General features: G+C 40.1%; 2 protein-coding genes across 2 annotated transcripts; both read right to left on the minus strand.

The window, feature by feature from the left end:
* Positions 1-958: 958 nt before the first annotated feature.
* On the minus strand, positions 959-1,714 carry SF3B5 (splicing factor 3b subunit 5). Its single transcript, XM_072643517.1, has one exon. The coding sequence runs from the start codon at positions 1,520-1,522 to the stop codon at positions 1,262-1,264; it is 261 nt and encodes an 86-aa protein (XP_072499618.1). The 5' UTR covers positions 1,523-1,714; the 3' UTR covers positions 959-1,261.
* An 18,697-nt stretch (positions 1,715-20,411) lies between these two features.
* On the minus strand, positions 20,412-21,698 carry LOC140526898 (splicing factor 3B subunit 5). Its single transcript, XM_072643518.1, has one exon. It carries the CDS (start codon positions 21,162-21,164, stop codon positions 20,904-20,906), a length of 261 nt encoding a protein of 86 aa, XP_072499619.1. The 5' UTR covers positions 21,165-21,698; the 3' UTR covers positions 20,412-20,903.
* Between the last annotated feature and the right edge of the window lie 2,180 nt (positions 21,699-23,878).

The raw sequence follows: 23,878 nt of genomic DNA on the forward strand, positions 1-23,878 counted from the left end.
AGGTCCAAGAGCCTCCCTGACACCCTTAACATCCAGGAACAAGGTATTTTCAAATTCTTTGGCCCCCAAATCTCCCCTTACATCCTTTGTGAAACTAAAGACAATTAAAGATAAAGGCACGAACTTTCCAAGGCCTTGCTCTGCCAATCCCACTTTGATTTGCAGTCCTTTCTCCTCGCTCCAAAGTATGCCTGCACTACTAATTTAGAATTTAGCATGTTACTTTATCTTTTTATGTATACATTTGTACTCTACCTGTGCCCCTCGATGTCAGAGCCAATAGCTTTTACCTCTTTAAATTCCCTCTGGATGCCATATATAAAAGAGCAGAAATTTGCTGTGAATGATTTGTAAACAAATTCACCATAAGACAAAATGGAAAATTTGGACTTGAAATCACTTTTGTTTATGCTCATTTGTGTCAACTAATTTATGTTAAGATATACATCAGCTCTCCTGTAGATAGAGAGCCAACGTGCCAAGGAAAGCGGATGGCCAGAGGAAATGCCTAAAGAAATATGTGACAAAGACAGATATTCCGTAGTAACCAAAGACTTCACTCTATTGTTTGAACAAAACTGGAGGTAGAATTCAGTGCCAACAACGGTCACACTAGCAAGCCAGAAGATAAAACAAGGAGGGAGGGGAGGCAAAACCTTGTAATGACACAAGGCAACCTCATTAAAAGTCCCTAGAAAATGGTAAGGGAAAAAAAAGGAGTGGGATTTACAGTAATAAGAACTGGGCTCAAATGGTGGCTGTGTGAATGAGTAACTTCGTGTACACGCCTCGGGGTTCTCATCTGTAAATGTGGGAGTGGGACTAGATGGCCTCTAAGATTTCCTTTCAAGTTTTAATCCTGTTCTTTTTAACTCTGGGGAAGTGCCAACGGCTACCTGCGTCACCCACTTCCCACTCTCCCTCAGCCTCACCAAACACACTCTCTCACACCTTGGACTGCTAGGATTTTTATCTTTATGGGCAGGTAAAAAATAAACCCCAACACCCAAACACAAGTTTCCGAGTTCATCTCCCTCTCCGGAGTGACTGCCCGGACGCTGGCCTGCGCTCAGCACGCCCCGTAGCCACAGGCCCGGGGGGGTTTTCTTAACACGAAGACGGGCTGGGCCGCGGCACCGCTGCACCGCGGCAGCGGCAGGACGACGCCCACTCCGCCGGGGTCAGAGACGGGCGCAGGCCGGGGAGGCCTCAGGCCTCGAGGAGCCGGAAGCCACAACGGGCGGACTCCTGCGCCGGGGTATCAGTTCTCCTCCGGCTTGTCGGCCGGCGGCCCGCAGGGCTGCAGCATCTTCTCCATCAGGTTGAAGCGCACGCGCGCTTTGCTCTCGTTCTCGGCGATGGCGAAGTAGTTGAGCAGGTCGAAGTGGCCCATGTAGGAGCAGTACGAGTCTCGGTGCTGGTTCACCAGCCATTCCCACTTGGTGGTGTCGGCGTGGCCCGTGCCGATGTATTTGGACTGCAGATGCTCCAGCTGGCTGTGGATGGTGTAGCGGTCCGTCATGCTGACGAGGACGCGGCTTGTGCGGCTCGCTAGTTGGGGAGGAGGCCGTCACACCTGTGGCGTTTCACAACTGGAGAGAGCAAGAGACACCAGAAAGCTACACAACGGAACTTCTAGCGTCGCAGGCGTTATACGTCACAGATCTGATCACTTTCCTAATTGGTCTTCCCCAAAACCGGATGCGGAAGTGGCTAGTTGTCTTTACAGAAGGGAACTCTGAGGCATTAAAATCCTCTTCTAAACTACAAATCCCATGATGCTTGATCGCGGGTGGGTGGGCATGCTCTATTTCAACTATCCCTCCGCATTGACCGCTAAGGAAGCGCTGCATTCTGGGACTTGTAGTCGGCTTAAGATCCGGGTTTTAAAAGCGGTGAGCTTCAGCCGGCAGGATCTAGGCTAAATCTCTCTTTCCTTCAACCACTCCTCAGTGAATGTAAGGCTTTCACCCCTCTTCATTCTTTCCTCTGGATCAAAGGATCGTAACTTTGTGCTGAAAGGGATCTTTATTTTACAAGTGAAGACTGAGGCTCAGAGAGCTGTGTTAAATTTATACAGGTAATGCTAGCAGCAAAGCCAGGGTTCAAGCCCAGGTCCAGTAATTCCAAGGCTCCGCTGCACCACAGGGGACCAGCGCTGTCCAGCCTCTGGATGTTTAAGTTCACTCTAACGGTGACAACAGCGTTGCCCTACCAGACGGCCAAGGTTTTGTCTGGCAGGGTCAGAGGACAGTAATCACCTCGCTGCCTTCCTTCTGTACGCTGCCTCTCAGTGCAGCGGAGGAGTGTATGTGTGTCTGGCTGCCATATTCTCTTCTCGAAGGAGTTGTTTTCTTAGGTCAGTTTTTGTGCTTCCTTCTTCAAGTCGTTGACTCTTTCATAATTCTCTCCTATAGCTCTCATTTCTTTTCCCAATTTTACTGGAAGCAGAGAGACACACTTAGAGTAAAGGTAAAAGGCTGGAGTAGAACATATTATGCTTCAGGTGAAGTAAAAAAAAAAAAAGCAGGGGTAGCAATCCTGATCTTAGACAGGGCGAAAGCAAAAATCAATCTAATTAAAAGAGATAAAGGAAGGATAATACATCTGGCTAAAAGGGTACCATGGATGATGAAGTAATATCAGTACTAAATATAAATGCACCAAGTGGTATAGCATCCAGATTCTTAGAGGAGAAGGTAAGTGAGTTACAGGAAGAAATAGACAGCAAAAACCATACCGGTAGGGGACCTCAGTCTCCCCATCTCAGAACTAGATAAATCTAACCACAAAATAAAAAAGAAAGAAGTTGAGGAGGTAAATAGAAAAAGTTAGGTATGATAGACCTCTGCAGGAAATTGAATGAGATTAGAAAGGAATGTCTTTTTTACATGGCAGCTCCACAAAAATTGACCATGTATTAGGGCATAAAAACTTCACAATAAAATGCAGACAGACAAAAATATTAAATGCATCCTTTTCAGATCATGATACAAGAAAAACTAAATGCAATAAAGATCCCTGGAAATATGGATTAAAAATTAATTGGAAACTAAATAATCTAATCCTAAAGAATGAGTGGGTGAAACAACAAATTATAGAAACAATCAATAATTTCATCAAAGAGAATGACCGTAATGAGACAACATGCCAAAATTTATGGGATGCAGCCAAAGCAGTGATTAGGGAAAATTTTATATCTTTAAATGCTTATATGAATAAAATAGAGAAAGAGCAGATCAATGAATTGGGCATGCAATTAAAAAAGCTAGAAAAAGAACCAATTAAAAATCCCCAATTAAACACCAAATTAGAAATTTTGAGCAAGAAAACAATTGAATTAATAAATAAAACTAAGAGCTGGCTTTATGAAAAAACAATAAAATAGGTAAACTTTTGATTAATTTGATTTTAAAAAGGAAAAAAACCCAAGTTACCAGTATCCAAAATCAAAAGGGTGAATTCACTACCAATGAAGAGGAAATTAAAGCAATAATTGGGAGCTATTTTGTTCAACTGTTATGCCAATAAATCTGACAATCTAAGTGAAATGGATGAATATTTACAAAAATATAAATTGTCCAGATTAACAGGAAGGGAAATAAAATGTTTAAATAACTCCATTTTAGAAAAAGAAATTGAACAAGTCATCAATGAACTCATTAAGAAAAAATCTTTAGGGCCAGATGGATGTGCAAACGAATTCTAACAAATATTTTTTAAAAAAATTAATTCCAATACTATATTAATGATTTGGAAAAATAGGTAGAGTTCTACCAAATTCCTTTTATAACACAAATGTGGTGCTGATACCTAAACCAGGAAGAACCAAAACAAAGAAAAAAAATTATAGACCAATTTCCCTAATGAATATTGATGCAAAACTTTTAAATAAAATATTAGCAAAGAGATCACAGCAGTTTATCACTAGGATAATACATTATGTCCAAGTGGGATTTATACCAGGAATGCAGGACTGGATCAATAAGGAAAATTATCTCAATAGATGTAGAAAAAACTTTTGACAAAATACACCACCCATTCCTATTAAAAATACTAGAGCATAGGAATAAATGGAACTTTCCTTAGAATGATAAGTAGTATCTATTTAAAACATCAGCAAACATAATCTGTAATGGGGATAAGCTAGAAGCCTTCCCAATGAAACCAGGTGTGAAACAAGAATGCCTGTTATCACCACTACTATTCACTATTGTACTAGAAATATTAGCTTTACCAATGAGAGAAGAAAAAGAAATTGAAGGAATTAGAATAGGTAATGAGGAAATAAATCTATCATTTTTTGCAGATGATATGATGGTATACTTAGAGAGTCACAGGAAATCAACTATTGCACTACTTGAAATAATTAACAACTTTAGCAAAGTTGCGGGATGTAAAATAAATCCACATAAATCATCAGAATTTCTATATGTTACCAACAAAACTCAGCAGTAAGACAAACTCAGGAACTATATGAACATAATTATAGAACACTTTTCACACAAATAAAGTCAGAGCTTAACAGCTGGAAAAATATCAATTGCTCTCATAGGTAGGCCGAACTATATAGGCCGAATAATGACTATCTAAATTAATTTACTTATTCAGTGCCATACCAATCAAACTATCAAAACATTATTCTATGGAGCTAGGAAAAAATAATAACAAAATTCATCTGGAAAAACAAAAGGTCAAAAATATCAAGGGAATTAATGAAAAAATGCAAAAGAAGGTAGCCTAGCCATACCAGATCTCAAACTATATTATAAAGTGGCAATCATTAAAACTATTTGCTACTGGCTAAGAAATAAAGTATTGGGTCAGTAGAACAGATTAGGTATATAAGACACAGTAGTGCATGACTATAGTAATTTACTATTTGATAAGCCCAAAGACTCCAGCTTCTGGGATAAGAACTCACTATTTGACAAAAACTGCTGGGAAAACTAGCAAACAGTATGGCGGAAACTAGGCAAGGTATAGACCTATACCTCACACCATATACCAAGATAAGGTCAAAATGGGGACATGATTTAAACATAAATGGTGATACAATAAGCAAATCAGGAGAGCAAGGAATAGTTTACCTGTCAGATCTATGGAGAAGGGAAGAATTTATGACCAAAGAAGAGATAGAGAACATTGTGAATGCAAAATGGTAATTTTGATTACACTAAATTAAAAAGGTTTTGCACATACAGAACCAGTGCAACCAAGTTTAGAAGGAAAGCAGAAAGCTGAGAAACAATGTTTACAGGAAGTATCTCTGATAAAGGCCTCATTTCTCAAATACGTAAAGAACTGAGTCAAATTTACAAGAATACAAATCATTCCCCAGTTGATAAATGGTCAAAGGATACGAACAGGCAGTTTTTTCCATGAAGGAGAGAAAATTCAACTTCTTTACAACCTAATCTTTGACTGGATATTCTTAAGTACTCCCAAATTATTTTCTAAGGAATTTTCAAGAATTTCACCTCTAAAGTATGACAGGGAAAGAAAATTAATTGTTTCATCAGCATCTATCTCTGCTCCCAGTACTAAAGTCATGTTCCTAGAGGAGGCAAACTCTGAACCTCTCTTGGTTTTCACCTATTCATTGTCCCACTTCAGTCTCTACTCAACACGTGATCATGCAGTTTCTCTTGCTGGGCTATGGCAGGGAGCTATGGCCTCACTAACATCTCAGATGCTCCTGGCCCTGACATCTACATATCCAGGAGTCACAGAGAGAAAAAAGAAATACAAAGCACTGTTATATCTTTGTAAATTTCCACTAGAACTTCATGACTAGCAAGGCAGTTCTGTCCCTTAGCTATGTGACTTTGGGCAAATCACCTAATCATTTGTCTCAGTTTCCTTATTTGTAAAACAAGGTGGTTGAACTAGATGGGCTCTAAGGTCCCTTTTAGTTCCAGGTCTATGATCTGATCGTTTATGTTATCCAAGTCATTCCATTCCCATCTCTCTGTCTCTGTCTCTGTCTCTCTCCTTTAATGAAAATGAAGAAAAACATGGATGGACTTGCTGGAAATAATGATGAGCATAACCAAGAGAATGTTGTATATAGTAACGGCAATAGTATTTTAAGAATGACTTTGAGCAACTAAGTCATTTTGACTATTTTGAATGCCCGAATTAACTACAAAGGACATATGAAGGAAGATGCATCTGCATCCAGAGAAAGAACTGATAAACAGAAGTGTGTATGTAATGATTTTACACACACACGTATGTATACACACATACACATGCACATATATATGTGTGTATATATATACATATGTATGTATGTATATATACATATATATATATATATATATATATATATATATATATATATAAAACATTTGTGTCTAATGGTAGGTGTCTCTAGGGTATGGGGAAGAGGGAAGAAAAAAGGAAAAAAAATTTACATACATGATAACTTTATTATATATTTCCATCTTTTTTTATTTTACTATGTTATGAAGAAGCTTGTTTCATTTGCTAAATTTAAAGTACAATTAATAAGAATTTTTAAAAGATAAGAAAATGAAGGGAGAAATACTGTTTTGCAACAACCAGGTGTTACATCTGAACATCATGCCAATCTGACTTCCTTCTCTATCTTGAAAGGTGTGGGAATAGTATTTCTGTTTTAAGATGTAGCAGTACTTCTTGGTATTATTTGTTCTTCCCTGAGTTGAGGAGAGTGCTTCATAGTTCCAGAACATATCCCAAAAATTTGGAGTTAGAGTACCTTAGTAGAAGACCCTGCGTTGACATGTGTTCTCCAGAGGGAGAATTGTGGTTCAAGTAGTAAGGCAGAGAAGGTAGAAAGTGTAATGGTATTCCTCCATTCTCTACCCTTTCTCTCCTCTTCATCTTTAACCCCCTCATCATTCCTATCATCTTTTCATGAATCAGGTATTTGGGATTTTCTTGAGAGTGTGTGACTCTTTACCTCCCATCTTCTGGTTGCTTAGGGATATAAATAAGCATGTTACTTGTTATTAATCGCAAGTGATATTATACAGTTGTCTCTCTCTTAGCGCTGGGAAAGAAACTACATACCCTTTTCTGAAAATATATTGTCCACAAAAACCTGCAAACAGAATAGATGTCTGTTGATTGAGGAATGGCTAAACAAATTGTGGTGAATTAATGTAATTGAATATTAGTAGGCCATATGAAACAATGAATATGAATTCTCCAGAGAGCTCTGGAAAGACACATGAACTGATGCAGAGTAAAGAAGCAGGAAAAGAAAATATACAGTAACTACAGCAATAGAAATGGAAATACTGTGACGACAAAACTAAAACTGAACATTGTATAATTTTTTAAAAAATCAAGCTTCGTTTTGCATGAGTTGAGAAAATGCATCTTTAATCCTTCCTTGTGAAGGTGGAGGACTATGGATATAGACATTATACATTTGTATATGAGATTCAGTTGATGTATTGAATAGTTTTGTTAAATTAGTTTTTTTCTTTTTTCAATTTTCTGTTATAAAAAATTATTTTTATGGATGGGGATGAAGAAGGGACATTTTTAGAAATGAAAATGATTCTTAAAAAATCAGGAGATAGTAATTATTTTTTTAAAAAGGAAATGTGTATTACATTAAGTTGAGTAGTATTATAGAATGCCATAAGAGAATATGGAATTTAGAGCAGGATGAATGTGACCACAGGGATTTTGAGCACAGTGGACAGTTAGGTAATATAAGTGAACGGAGCTTTGGATTTCGAGTCAGGAAGAGGAGTTCAAATCCTACCTTAGATCGTTACTGACTATGAACCCCCCAGGAAGTTACAACCTCTCAGTCTGTTACCTCTTCTGCAAAGGAGGATAGTAATAACCCTTACCATACAGGGTTGTCGTGAGAATCAAATAAGAGTTATTTGTCAAGTACTTTGAAAACCATAAAGTGTTATATAACTGCTAGCTGCTATTAGTGCAAAAATATAATTAGTTGGGTTTTTTTCCCATTGGAGTAGCATTTCAAATTTTCACTTGAATCTAATATGTAGGTTTGAAATTCAGTTTGTAAATCTTTAAAGGAAGACTATTCACAGTATACTGTGATTAGCAACTTGGCTTCAACTAAGGCACCAACTCAAAACACTTATGTCTGGGGATGAAATGTCCAATAAGCTTATAATGAACCTGGAAATAAAAGATGCTCTGGGACCATATGCACTTTCTAAAGTCCCAGCAAGTCTTTCATAGTGAAGGCACATTCCATTTTCTCTAAAGAATTTAACTTCATAGTAGCAGGCCTTGTAATGAGAGTTTACAAAATTACAAACATGTTCAGAAGTTTTAATTGGATTAGCATAGCTTCTGTGAGTTATTAACCAAAAAGAACCCATGGGAAATAACTAGGACAATCTTTCATTGCTGAGCTAAAGCTCAGCTAAGCTCCCAAAACAGCCATAATTTTTAATATGGGCAGAGACTCCAATGGGAAAAGAAAGGATAGAACTGATCTTTTTCCTCCCACTAACTGGTATTTAATTAAATAGGTTGTTCCATTCCAAGTCTACTTGGAATAAAGCTTGACATTTACAGCTGATCTCATGAGAAAGGAGCAACTGCTTCACAGCTGGGTTCTACTTTTTAATTGGATTCTAGCAGATACAAAATTTCTCTAACTCCTATAGAAACTTAATCTATTATATCATTTTTATACAACATAAGTCATTAGCAAGGAATCTATTTTTATTTTTATCTTTTGTTTTAACATTGATTTCATTTCTAAATATATTCCCCTTCCCTCCTTTACCCAGGAAGTCATCCCTTGTAACAAAGAGTAAAAAAGTTACTCAGTGAAACTAACCAACATATTAACTGAGTTTCATAGTATATTCATTGTTTCACACCCATAGTTCCCCACCTCTACAAGGAAAGAAGAGGTTTATTTTCTCATTTCTTCTCCAAAACCAAGCGTGGTCCTTGTAATTACACAGTGGTCAGTTTTAGTTTTTGTTATTTCCATTTCCGTTGTTGTAGTTACTGGGTATAGTTTTCCTGCTCTGCTTACTCTTTTCTGCACCAGTTCATATTGTCTTCCTATACCTCTCTGAATTCTTCATGTTCATTATTTCTTATGATCCAGTAATATTCTACTACATTCATTTACCACAATTTGTTTAACCATCCCCTAATAAATGGACACAGCTTTGTTTCTGGTTCTTTGCTACCACAAAAAAAAAAAATGCTGCTATTGTTAATTTGGTCCATATGAGACCTTTCTGTCTTCAGTTTCCTTGAGGTATATGTTCAGTGGTTTGATCTCTCTCAGTCACAGGTTATAGGCATTTTAGTCATGGTTCATTGAGGAATATAGCACTGCTGAGTAAATCTTGCAAAGACAGTGAGTACAAGGAACATGGTTGCTGAAGGGCCTGCTCAAATACTTCTAAATAAGGAGCATATTTGAATCTGGACCTGTACAGTCCTGAGTGCTCTGTTAAATGCCGGCATGTCATTCCATGCTTCTTCATTCCATGTAATAATTAATATCTGTATGAAGTTTGGGGGTAAAGCAGCAATACAACTTGAGTCACTCAAGTCTATTTTTATACAGCAAATGCTTTGCCTCTAGCGTATCTCTTGCTATGATGTCCAACTTTTACGTCTATACTTTGAACAATGATTTGCAGTCAGACACACTTGGCTTTCTGATAATGTCTGGCTTTTTTTATGGTACAGCCTTGGGCCTGGGGACTTTTCATCTACTCTATATACCCATAGCTATAATGAACCTCTCTCCTGCAGATGCCATTGCCCATATGTTTATGACTTCTCAGTTACAAGCTACAAATCTCTATACATTCATCATGAGATGAATTAAAGCAGTCACAAAATTGCTGGCCTAAAGGCCAGCCCTAAAAGTGGCAGTTCCTTTTGACAGAGGTGACCCTGCTCACCATCCCTTTCTGAACATTCTCTTTTTGCTTGGCTTTTGAAACAATACACCATCCTGGTATTCCTTCCTACCTTTCCAACTGCTCCTTCAGTTTCCTTTGCTGGTGCTTCATTAAGAAGAATGGGACATTCACCTGACCCATTAAGGTGGATGTTACCCAAAGTTCACTCCTAAGCCCTATTCTTTTCTGTCTTGATAGTCCCTCCCTTGGCTGTCTTATTCACTACCATGACTTCAACTATCTCTTCTGAGCAGAGATGACTTCCAGCTCTATAGACATATCCCTGATTTTTCTTCTGAACTCTATACCCACATTTCCAACAGCTCACAGGACTTAGATTATCTCAATATCCCATCAGAATTTCAACCTTGATATATCCCAAAATGAATTTATCTTTTCCTCAAAACCTGCTCATTTTTCTGACTTTACTGTTATAGTGTCATATATCAGAATATGGAAGGACTTCATAGGCCATTTAATCCAATGACCTCATTTTATGAATTAGGGAACTGAGGTCCATGGAGATTAAGAGTCTCTCTCAAGGTCACATACTTAGTAAACATGAGAAGTAGAATTTGAACCCAGATCCTCTGACTCCAGAACCAATGCTCTATCCACTGCAATACACTGTTTGAGTGTTCTCACCATTCACCAGGAAACCCATCTTTGAAATCTTATTATTACGTTTGACTTTCAAATCCAGTTACTAGATGGTATTGATTCTATCTCCATAACATTTCTCCCATCTCTCTTCTCTATTCTAACTGCCATCACCTGTAGTACAAGAACCTCATTAACATCCACCTGGATCACTCAGTAGCCTCCTTATATCTTCTCTTTCTCTACCTCCTTCAATATATTCCTAATATATATCAGACTTATCTTCCCTATGCACAGATCTAATAATGTCACATCTCTGATTAAAATCCATCAGTGGCTTCTAATTGCTTAATAAGTTAATTTCAATCATTTACCTGACATTCAGGACCCTCCACAATCCTGCACCATCTTATCTTTCCTATCTTATCTCATACTATTCTTTCCATACATTTTATGCTTCAAGCATTGGTATTAGAAGTACTAAATAGGATAGTGTTTCTTTTCTCCTTCCCATAATTGACTATTCAGGTCAGAGAAAGGCTTCAATTCAAATAGATTAGTTAATATGCATTGGATGATGACCTTTTTTGGTGATGTAGTGATTGAATTGAAATGGGTTACTTTTAAACTCAAATTTAGGTTAGATCAAAACAGAAGGTTACGTAAATTGTCTGGCAAATTTAGACAGTGTGGGCAGGCAATCTGAATAATTCAGTAAAGAAAGACTAACTTTTGAGTCAGATTAGTTAGGCAACTCAAAACTTAGTTAAAACCATGGTCTTCTTCCGCAACAAAGGACCAATACAATCCTGTGAGTAGACACAGCTGGTTGAATGGGGACCCAGCTAACTGGGTAATTCAGCTCCTCCTCTCCTGTCTGCCTCCCCCTCCCCTTCCTTCTCCTCTCCAAAGGAAGGTAAATTTGGATGGCCAAAAGATGCCCAGTTGACTTGGCTTTTACTGGCTAGTCTCCACCCCTCCCCTCCCCTCTCCTCTCCTTTCCCAAAACCTTAAACCTACTGCACTCTGAAGCTGGGATATCAATGGGCCCCTGCCTAAGGGCTCTTCAGGACCCTGCTGGCTTTAGAGTGATTATCAGTAGTAACTGTTTCTGTTTCCCTCCCAGCCTGATGTCTTTCTTTTTCTTGACCTCATTAAAGGGGCCATGCCATGGCTAATTCTTAAACAGGCCTAGTCAATGAATGGGTGTTACCTCACCCTAAGTGAGTACCTGCAAAGTGCATCCTGGGTCATCTCCAGTGTTCCTGATGAATATCTGGTCACTGGATTCAGATGGCTCTGGAGGAGAAATGAGGCTGGTGACCTGCACAGCCCTCCCTCACTAAAACAAAGTCAAGTGCAAGTCATGTCATCATTTCTCTGAGGGCATGGTCTTATTTGGCAATGAAGGATGAACACAAAACAAATGGGTTTCTCCTGGCTAGATCAAAATTAAGTTACTGTTATTCTGTTTAAGTTGCTCAAAATTTCTAAATTAAACTTTACCCTGTTTTAATCTTGAGTGTAGAAGTTTGACTTTGTTTTATGATTCATATAAAATTGTGAGTTGGAATGGTTGTGACAGAGAGATTTTGTTCTTGTGAGGTAATCAGGGTTGAGTGACTTGCCTAGAGTCACACAACTAGTAAGTGTCTGAGTTCAAATTTGAACTCAGGTCTTTCTGACTCCAAAGGCAGTGCTCTAGTCACTGGGCCACCTAGCTGCTTCAAGAGATTTTCAAAGGTATGGGAAGCTTTTGTCTTTTGGGATTCCTCTATACAAGTGACTACACCTGGAATTTAATTTAAAAATTTGTTTCTAACACTCATGCCAGGTGAGCAGAGTACTTCAGTTTTTCTTTCACAGGGGTCCCAAATACTAGGTCTTATTCAGGAAGAAAACTCATTCAATAAAATCAGAAAAAAATGAGTTGGAAAAATCTATAATTCTTTGATACTTCTGCAGACACATGAACTCACTGATATAAGTACTTCTTCCAATGAGACAGATCCTTGCCCATTCATACCCTTTCATCTGAGGTCCTCCCAAAGTTCTCCAAAGGGGATGTACATAATGGGGGGGGGGGGGCGCAAGGTGGAGAGAGCTTTTTCTAGTTTTCCTGTCACTGTGTGACTAGCAGCAATATGACATGGGAAACATTAGCAAAGGACCTCCTAACATGGCATGCCCATATCAAAGGTGCTGTGCTCTATGAGAAAAGCAGAATTGTAGTAACTCAAAAGAAATATGAGATATGAAAATTTAGACACTTCTCCACTCCCAAAGTTCATGTGGACTATTTGTGCCTAACCTGTGGTAGAGCCTTTTGAGCTCATATTAGTGTGATCAGCCACAGTAAGCACACTGTACCTTGACCCCATCATAAGTGATGTCATTTTGGTCCTCTTCAGGAATGAAGGACAATAACTAGAAGTAGTATGGTAAGAATACTAGGTAAAAACCCAATATTTGAAGTAAATGGCTCTCATAAATACCTACAGAAAGCCTACAGGAAGAGAGGACAGTCAAATGCAAAATGCTACAGAGAGGTCAAGAAGGATGAAGACTGACAAATCTGCTCTATAAAGAGCTTGCTGCTTTTACTTTCTTATTGTTATATTTGTTTCCTAGCTACTTGGGGTGAATTAAAGTCATTTGACTAAGATGAACTACATTTTCAGGTCCTGAAAGAATTAGCAGATGTGACTGATGAGCCAATGTCATTGATACTTGAAAGATCATGGAAAATGAGAGAGTTACCCCAAGAATAGAGTTCAATTTTCAGTTAAAGAGGCCACAAACTAGAAGCCAGTGAACCTAACTTCAATTCCTGGGAAAATTCTAGAATAGATCATAAAGAGGTGATTGGAAACCATATAGAAAAAGAAAAATTGATGATCAAGAGCAACATGGCTTTATCAAGAACAAGTCATGCTGTACTAACCTCATTTCCTTTTAGGATCACTAAATTAATAGATAAGGGAATGCTGTGCATATGGTTTAGTTTACATGATTTTAGCTAAACTTTTGATAAAGTTTTGACGCTCTTCTTCTGGAAAAGATATGGATTAGACAATAATACAATCAGATGAATGAAGGCATGAAAATAATTTGAAGTGCTAACTATGTGCTAAATACTGTGCTCAGCACTGGAGATACAAATAGAAAGGCAAGATAGTCCCTGCTTCAAGGAATTCATACTTTACTGGGTAAAGATAACACATAAAAATATTTAGCTGCAGGGTAAATGGAAAGTCCTATTCTAATGATAAAGAGTAGAGGATGTTAACAGAATTTTAAATGTAGTACGGACAGAGCAGCATAGAGCAGACCAGAGACAGGAGTACTAAAACAAGTAGTGGTTTAATTAATTACTTTCAGAGTGAACAATGCTCTCTATGCTGGAAGAAAGGCACAGTTTATATACATAATATATTCAAGTGGGGGAAGGGTTAGGGGGAGATAGATTACAATAATTTTCAGGGCCTGAGTGGTTTCCCATGGCAAGCCCATGAGTGCAGGAATCCTGTGGGAACAGTATTGTTGGAAGTTGTTACTTGTTGGGACGCAGAATTCTGTGATGGGAACAGGTTCTACAATCTTTGATTTGCTTCTGTTAACCTACACAGGCACTGGAATGTAATGATTGTGTGAGTGTGTCAAGGGTTTGATTGATAATTTCAAGCTGCATTGTGAGCTTCTGACTTCCAAACCAGAAGAGGCAGCTCTGATAAATCTAAATTATTAGTAGTAGATTCATTACATATGTCATATTGATATGAAAATCATAATTCTCTTCACAGGGTGAATGGCAATATCCAGAAGTCCTTGGGTTACATTAATTATATCAGATGACAGGGACAGAGGTCTGCACTGTGAAAAGGCAGTAGATGGTAGAGCCTGGTAGAAATCTCACCAGAAGGAATAGAGTTGGTGAGTCCCATCTTATTCAAGCAGTGTGAGTAGTTGAGCAGCCTGGATTAGTTTTGAATGGCCTGGGCCAGAAGAGGGGATGAATGAGGAAAGCAAAGAGGGGTTGTGCCCCTAGTGATGGTGGGTTTTCCTGATATCTGGTCCTCCAGAATGAGTTCTGGGACCACCCAGGGTTAGGGGAAAGGGTAAGACAAGGTAGGGAGCCAAAAAAGTAAATAGTTCAGTGTAACTACATTTAGATCATATAAATACATGAGATCTCCAGTAGTGTCCAGGGATCTGTGCTTGGACTTGTGCTGATTAACATTTTTATCTGACTTGGATAAAGGCATAAATAGTATACTCATCAGGTTAGCAGATGACACAGAACTGGGAGGAATTAACACAGTAAAAGACAGAGTCAGGATCCAAAAGGATCTAATAAGATAAAATTAATCAGTGATAAATGTAAAGTCTAGTACTTAGGTACAAAAAATCAACTTCACAAATAGAAGATGGGTTAGGCATGGATAAACAATAGTTGTTCTGAAAGAGATCTCAGTGTTTTAGTGTATTGCAAGCTAATTATGACTCAGCAGTGGGATGAGGCAGCTAAGAAAAGCTTATACAATCTTGAAATGATTTCAGAGGGATCTAGCTTCCAGGAATAGGTAAGTGAAGGTTCCACTATACTCTGTCCTCATCAGATCTCATCTGGAGTATGGTGTTCAGTTCTAGACACCAAGGTTTAAAGACATTGATAAATTGGAGAGTGTCCAGAGGACAATCGGGATGGTGAAGGACGTTGAGTTTATCACAAACAAGGACTGACTGAAGAAACAATGATACTTGGAGAAAAGAACAATGAGGGAACACCAATGATGACATTAAAGGGCTGTCCTGTAGAACAGGGATTAGAAGTGTTTTTTTTGCTCCCAGAAAATAAATAGGTGGAAAGTTCCTAGAAAGTTGTTCCCAGAGGAGAAATGGGTAGAAGTTGAAAAGAAGCAAAATTAGGCTTCATGTCAGAGAAACCCTCCTAACAGTTATTATTGTTCAGTTGTTTTCAGTCATTCCAACTCTTTGTGACCACATTTGGGATTTTCTTGACAGAGACGTCGAAGTGGTTTGCCATTTCCTTTTCCTGCCCATTTTACAGATGAAGAAATTGAGGCATGCAGGGTTCAGTAATCTGCCCAGGGTCACACAGCTAGTAAGTGTCTAGATTAGAGGTCGGATTAGAGCTAACTATTAGTGTTCTTCAATTGTAGTATTGGTTGCCTCAAGATGGAGTAGATTCTCCCTTCTTAAGGGATTCTCCCTTAAATTGTGGCTGGATGACCACTTGTCAGGTATGTTATTGTAGGGATTCCTTTGGTATACCAGTTGGTCTAGATACCTGCTGAAGTCCCTACTCTTAAGTTGTGCAATTCTCTGACTTGAAAGCGAATGGAAAGGTTCTAGCTGTTTTCATTCAATTCAATAAACATTTTTCAATACCTACTATGTGATGGATAAAGTACCAGTTACTCAGGATGCAAAGATGAAACAATTCTTCCTCTCAAGGAGTTTGTAATTTGCTAGAATACAAATTAGGATGTGGTATATGCATAAGAAGAGTACAAAAGAGAGATGGGAGATTTGGGGACAGAAATATTATGTTAATGTGAAAGCAATAGAAAAGTTTCATAGAGGAATGGTACTTGGGTTAAGCCTTGAAAGAAATGAATTTCAACAGAGATGTGGAGGGAGTCCATTTCAGGTATGGAGGTCACAGAAACATATGTTAAAGCATATTCAGGGTATAAAGGTAGAAGTCAAGGCATTACTGGGCAATAGCTATGAGGTATTTGGTTAGTACAGACTTTACATAAAGAGAAATAAAGGCAAGGTAGAAAATATAGGTAGGAAAAAGATTGTGGAGGTCCTTAAATGTCAAATTTTGTATTTTACTATATTGACAAAAGGTCATTGAAGATACTTTGAAAAGAAGGTGGAATATTTAGAACTGCATATTAGGAAGAGTGTTTCATGTGAAGGCTATACTGCTGAGGGGAGAGACTAGGGGATGGAGACCAGTTTGGAGGCTGTTATAAAAGTCAAGGTAAGAAATAATAAGGGCTTGAATCAGCTACTCCCACTGATGGGGTAGCTAGGTGGTGCAGTGGATAGAGCACCAGTGCAGGAGTCAAGAGGACCTGAGTTCAAATCTCACTTCAGACACTTGACACTCACTAGCTGTAGATGTGGAAAAGTAGAGATTGGGTGGAGAAATTGAGAAGGTACAACTCACAAGATTTGGCTGTCAGATATGAAAGGTGTGGAGAGGGAAGAACAAAATATATCTTTAAATTATTGAGCCTGGGAATCTATGAAGATGGAAATAGTCAGTATGGTACAGTGGAGTGTGGTGATTGGGAATCAGAAAATACCTGGGTTCCAATGTTGCCTGACACTTCTCTGTGTGACTTTGGGCACTAATATGAACATTAATAGAGCCCTTTGAAATATGCTATAAGCTTTTTACAGATCTGATTTGAATTTCACAAAAACTTTGAGAGCAAATTTTACAAGTCTTATTATCTCTATTACATATGGTAAGTGCTTGCATGTGTTCCCCACAACTAGACTCTCTAGTGGGATTTGAATACAGATCTTCCTGACTCCCAGTCTATCACCCTGACTTTCTTAGTCACTTCACCTTTCTCTTTCCTTATCTGTAGAAAGGAGAGAATACCTGTAATATTTGCCTCAGAGGAGGCAGCATGGCATAGTAGAGACTGGTTTAAAGTCAGAAAGACTTAAGTTCAACTTCAATCTCTGTAACATTGGCAGAGTAACTTTGGGCAAGTACCTCAGTGACCCAGGCAACTCTACAAATTGTCAGATATGTTTTCTGTGGGAACGACAGAGTGAAACTCTCCTTCAGATGTGGGGAAAGAAAATGAGCCCTGTTATTGCACTACTATCCCAAATATTATGTGTACATATGTGTGTGTGCGTACATACACATTTGTCAGAATTCATTTGTGCAGGGAATTCCCAGTGAATAAACTTTCTCTAACAAGGCAGATCAGCAATGGTTCTACAACTTGGAGTCTTAAGAGTAGTACTCTAACTACTGTTACTCCCACTGATAGGGTAACTAGGTGGTGCAGTGGACAGAGCACCAGTGCAGGAGTCAGGAAGACCTGAGTTCAAATCTCACTTCAGACACTTGACACTCACTAGCTGTGTGACCTTGGGCAAGTCACTTAACCCCAATTGCCCCATCATGGGTCATCTCCAGTCATCCTGAGGAATATCTGGTCACTGGATTCAGAGGGGTCTGAAGGAGAAGTGAGGTTGGTGACCTGCACAGCCCTCCCTCACTCAAAATAAAGTCAAGTGCAAGTCATGTCATTATTTCTCTGATGGCATGGTCTTCTTCGGCAACGAAGGACGAACACACACACACACACACACACACACACACACACACACACACACACACACGCACTGATAAAATCACAGCCCGTATTTCATTTGCCTCACAGGGTTGTTGTGGGACACAAAAGCACTTTGTAAACTTTTAAGCATTATATACATTTCAGCTATTATTGTTAGGGAAGGGCAGACTTTAAAGGAGCATATTTTATAAACAGTTCTTCTCAATACAAGGAGCTTTCTTTCCTTTTGTTACTTTCTGAGAAAGATGGAACAGAGAGGGAAAAAAAATTATTTCCTAGACACTTTTGGCTGAAGTAATTATAACAGAAATGATGGGCTAGTTATGTAGCCAGAGTAAGCTTAACAGTTGGAGAGACCACATGCTGCATTGGTAGACATGTCTAGAAACTCTGAGAAAGCCACCCATCATGTTGGGTGGGCCCCCTTTTGAGGATATATAAGACCTAAACAAGACTTGGATAGTTTTTAATCTAAGCTGTTGAAGAGAATACTCACTCATCCACTGAGATATTGAAATACAAATTTCAGCATGAATAGGAATGAAAAAATTACTTGGCCTTGAGTTGCCAGGTCTACTATCACGTAATCTGAGGGAGATAGACGACAAAGGTTATATTTTGTTGTTTCAGTTGTGTCTGATTTTCAATGACCTCAATTTGGTTTTTTTTTGGCAAAGATACTACAGTGTTTTGCCATTTCCTTCTCGAGTTCATTTTACAAATGAGGAACTGAGGCAAATAGGATTAAGTAACTTGCCCAGGGTCACACAACTAGTACATATCCGAGACCTGCTTTGAATTCAAGTCCTGACTCCACAGCCAGAGCTCTATCCACAGTACCACCTAGCAGCCAAAGGTTGCATACATATACATATATTTTTAAATCTTGTGGCAACCCATTTTCCCATGATGGCAGGGATGGATTTTTAGAATACCATCTCAAGAGTATTACTGTTTGGAAGATCATCTACTTCTTTCCTGTATTTAAGAGACTAAAGGGTGAGTGTGAAGTTCCATTTATGCAAATTAGCAACTCCTTTATGATTCACCAATTTAAAGAAATGCTAAGACACTAAGAGATTATATAACTTGCTCCTGATCTCATAGCCAGCATGTCAGGGGCAGAACTTAAATCCAAGTAGTCCCCACTCCAAGGCCTTCCTTCTATCTTCCATGACTAAAAACCTCTCAAAGATATCTTATACTAACCAAAAAACCACTGATCCAATTGAGTAATTTACATTTCATTTTCTATTCACTTTTCCAAGCTTGAATAAGATTCATTTGTTAAACATGTTTTTGCTTGTTTTTTAATCCAATATATTTTAAGAAATTTTCCCTCTAAAAGCAGAGCTATATGATTGAATCCGCTGAAAAGATACGTTCATTCCTCCATAGTTTGTTGTACAAAAAAGCCTAATTTGAGTACCGATTATACTCTTTTGTGGGGGTTGCTTTCTAATTTGCTTGTATTCTGAAAAACTCAATTGTTTTCCAGTTTTTACCACCACCCCATCCCATTCTTCTTCTTGGAGCTTCAAACTGCTAAAGACAGGCTGTGAACCTGCCAGGGTCCAGCCCAAAATTCACTCCCCATGACTTGATCACTTTTTCCTGAGTTCCCACAAGGTCACTGCCACCCATTTGTAACTTAGAATTTTGAATTTTTAAAAATTTAGCTTTGCCTAACATTTTGGGCAACTAGATTTTAATCTCCTTTAGACTGGTTAGGGCCCATGGGTTTTATCCTACAAAGTACAGGTACTCAATGCTTGCTGTGATGATTTATAGCCAAACTCCCTTAGTGGGACCTCTGCTATTCCACTACTATCCATACGCATTTGTAATACTTATTTTTTTGGTCAGAATCTGATTTCATTTGTGTAGGTTATACCCATTAAAGAATCATCTATTAACATAGGTCATCAGGCATCTTAGAGAGTTGTCTAAGCCACTGAGAGTGGCCGTAAGATATTAAATGGCATTCCTTGGGTTCAAGTCCTGCCTCAGCTCCTAATGGCTTTCTGACAGCCACTCTAAGCTGAGGCAGGGCTCAAACCCCTGTCTTTCTTACCGAGGCTATCTATTTACCATTCGGCTTGCTTCCATCATCATCACCTATTATGTGTCAAGTTACATGTCACCTAACCTGTAAACACTGGGACAGAAAGAAAGCCAGCATCCCAAGGCGAACATCAAGACTCAAAGAAGGTTAAGTAAAACGTGGCAGAAAGACTTAAGAGTCATGAGATAGAACTAGGAACTTAAAACCGCCGTTTGAAAGCAGCCGTGGTGTAGAAAAAGCACCGAATTTGGAGTAAGATCTTGGTTTAAATGGTGGTTCTACCTTGGGCAAGTGACTTCCTCTCCAAGTCTGAGCTCCCCAATCTGTAAAATGAATGTGTTGGATTAACGACAGGTTCTTGACCTCTTTTGGGGGCAGGGAACACTTTGGCAGCCCCCCAAAAAGGTGAAGTTTACGGACCCATTCTCTGTTTTCAAAGGCACAAAATAAAACGCATGAAGATTACAAAGGAAACCAATTATATTGAAATGCAGATATCAAAGTTACTTTAAACACAAGTTCACAGACCGCAGGTTAAACAACAACCAACAACCTGGATTACAGGAGATCTAAAGTCTCTTCAAGCTCTAAGTCCTTGGTTTCTCGGGGCGTTTTGGTCTTTACGGGTCTCCTCCCCTCTGTTACACATCACAGCTGTTCTGCCAAGACCCTGGTACTGCGGTCACGGCAGCAGGGGACCGTGGGGACGGGGACGACACAAACATCTCGTGCGTCTTCTCGGTGCCTCCCTCCCCGCTCCACAGCCCTAGCGTAGGCCCTGGCAGGTCTTGGACATGGCCCCAGTCCCAGAGTATGAGACCGGCCCCCACGGCCAGGCTGAGGCGGGGACCACGCGGCTCTTTCCCTGGGGCTCAGACCTCGCGGGGCCCGCAGTGACCAGGGAGCCATTCCTTCCCCGGAGGGAGGGCGCGGGTCCCGGGAGGCGCCGGGGGCTCAGTTCTCCTCCGGCTTGTCGGCCGGCGGCCCGCAGGGCTGCAGCATCTTCTCCATCAGGTTGAAGCGCACGCGCGCTTTGCTCTCGTTCTCGGCGATGGCGAAGTAGTTGAGCAGGTCGAAGTGGCCCATGTAGGAGCAGTACGAGTCGCGGTGCTGGTTCACCAGCCATTCCCACTTGGTGGTGTCGGCGTGGCCCGTGCCGATGTATTTGGACTGCAGATGCTCCAGCTGGCTGTGGATGGTGTAGCGGTCCGTCATGGTGCCGAGGACGCGGCCTGCGCTGCTCGATAGTCCCGGTGGAGGCCGTCACACCTGTGGCGTTTCCCGGACAGACTTCGGTCCCAGACCAGAGAGAGCGCACCGAGATGCACGACGGGACTTCGGGAGTCGCAGGCTTTATACGTCACGGAGAGACAGCCCCCGCTTTTCCTTGCGGAAACCGGAAGAAGAAGAGGCTTCAGAGACTACGGATCCCACCTTACTTAGTCGGAGGTGAGGAGAAAGGGAGGCGCATTGCATTCTGGGTTCCTTCACGGCACGTGGGCGGGAGCGCTGCATGCTGGAACTTGTAGTCAACGTACTATCCGGGTTTAAGGAAGGTCACGTCTAAGACGTCAGCCACAAGATTTGTTTCTTAGGCCCAGATTATAAATGTGTCTTTTTTGGTTTCTTATGTACACTTTTGCGCCGTTCAGTTAAAGTAAAAATTAGGAAAAGGAAACGTAAGACTACTTAATTTGGGCTGTTGTTTAGTAACACGTAAGAGGTAGAGAAAGGAAAAAAAGGAAAAATAAAAATTTGGAAGCCTTCCGACTCTCCGGGCAAAATCGATGTTCCCGGGTCTTGGGCTGAGGCGTACGTGCAGGCGGCATGGGCCTGGGTGACCCCCTCCTCTCCGGCTTCTCCGTGGCCTTTCCAAAAGGGGCTCGGACCCGAACCGGGTCAAGCATGCTGCCTGTGTTCCGACCAGGGCAATTGTCGTCTGGCTCACGTGTTTTGCACAGGACTGGCGTGAGACTCCCAGTCTGCTAAAATCCCGATAAACCGTGTTTTCTAGGTCTGTGCGCCTATTGATACTGTAGGTTTGTCTCCATGTACGATCTAGAAGGAGTCCGAGAGGTCCTCCAGACTAACCCCTCACAGGCCTGAACATGGGCGCCCAGAGAAGGAAAGTCGCTCATCCAGGTTGTGTAGCTAGCTAGCAGCGATGAGAGTAGAAGGTAGACCTGCTGGCCAGTGCTCTTTTCACAGGACACAATAGAGCCGGAAGAAAGCTCATCGATTATCGGGTCATGAGACCCTGCATTCGGCGTGAGAAGGGTATGGGAAGGTCGTCTAGGCGAACCCCCTCATTGTGCAGAGAAGGAGATGGAGTCCCAGAGAGTTAAACAGTCTGTTTTAGGTCACACGGTGAAGAGCAGAGCGTGGGTCTGAACCTGGATCTTGTGGCCACACATCCCGCACTCTTCCCACTGTACCACACCGCTGCTCAACTCCCTTGTTTTACAGATGAGGAAACAGACTCACAGTTGTAAATGCCATTGGCTGGGCCCATTTGGGGACCCAAACACATCTGAAAAAAAATAATAATCAGGAGTGTCTGACTCTTCGTTTGGAGTTTTCTTGGCAAAGATATTGGAGTGGTTTGTCATTTCCTTCTCTACCTTATTTTATAGATGAGGGAACTGAGGCAAACAGAGGTAAGTGACTTGCCCAGGGTCACACAAGTAGTAAGTGTCTGAGGCCAGATTTGAACTCAGAATAATAGTTCACATTTATACAGCATCTTAAAGTTTACAATTAAGTCCTTTACTCACAAAAAACCCTGTGAAGTAATTAACCCTTTTCTAGTGAAGTAATATTTTTTTCTTACCATTGCATTTGAGGAAATTTGTCCAAAGTCATGTAACTAGTGTCAAAATACTCTATAAACAGAAGTTATTACCATTATTATTAGCTAATCCAATCCACCCCTGAAGCATGAATCCCTAAAACATTCTTTACAAGTGACTATCCTGCCGGGAATCTACCCATCATACTTTTGTAAAGTTCTGATTCTTAGGAAGTTTTTCCCTTTTATTGATCTGAAATTTGCCTTTCGGTAATTTCAGTAATTTCACCCAAATGGTTTTGAGAATGTACTCTGTAGTGTAATGTTAATGGGATAATAAAATTTTCCCCACCCATTAATAGGCCTCATGTGGAGCCCATTGGAGGAGGGGACTTGCCTAAGAACGAGCTTGCTTAGGGGGAAGCTTACTTGTAAGAAGACTTCCAAACCTTTTGATGCTAAGTTGATTAGGCTCTGAGTCATGAGGGTTGTGATGTCTTATGGCTCTGAGAAGTATATATATCCTCTGGGTTGGTATTTTGCTTTGGGGACTCCCTTATAAGGACTTTGTGATTTCCTTGTCAAGACTCTGAATAGCCATGGATTCAGACCCCCAACTACTCAGATGTAAAGGCTCTCTCTATGCAGTGGTATATGTAAAGTGTATAGCAAGGCATTCAGAGCCCTGTCTGTTGACTTTATGCTAATTTCTCCTCTTGTAGTTTCTGTTTGTATTTCTCTGCTTTTATTTTCTCTGACATTCAGGATATTGACTTTCCTCCTACTGATTATAAAAGATTGTTGAACCCTTGAGAGTTGCTTTACTTTAAGAAAAGCAGATGCAGGATCCTGTGCTAGCAGGCCTTTCTGGGTTGCTAGGGTGTTTGCTGTTACACTAGTCAAGTAGCACAAATCAAATTCTTCTTACACAACAACCCTTCTGATATTGGAGGACAGTTATCTTGTACCCTCTAAGTCTTTTCCAGTCTAAAAATTCCCATTTCTCTCAACTTCTTCTAATATAGTATGGTTTTTCTGACCACCTTACTCTGGATATACTCCAGCTTGTCAATGTGCTTCTAAATATGTTTTCTCTAGAACAGAACGCAACACTCTAAATGTGTTTTGGCCAGAACAAGTT

The sequence above is a fragment of the Notamacropus eugenii genome, chromosome 2 (assembly GCF_028372415.1).
Source record: "Notamacropus eugenii isolate mMacEug1 chromosome 2, mMacEug1.pri_v2, whole genome shotgun sequence".
In the NCBI taxonomy this organism is placed as follows: Eukaryota; Metazoa; Chordata; class Mammalia; order Diprotodontia; family Macropodidae; genus Notamacropus; species Notamacropus eugenii.

What these genes read in the sequence shown, in the direction of transcription:
- SF3B5 (XM_072643517.1), bottom strand. Translation starts at nt 1,522, where the DNA reads ATGACGGACCGCTACACCATCCACAGCCAGCTGGAGCATCTGCAGTCC.
- LOC140526898 (XM_072643518.1), bottom strand. Translation starts at nt 21,164, where the DNA reads ATGACGGACCGCTACACCATCCACAGCCAGCTGGAGCATCTGCAGTCC.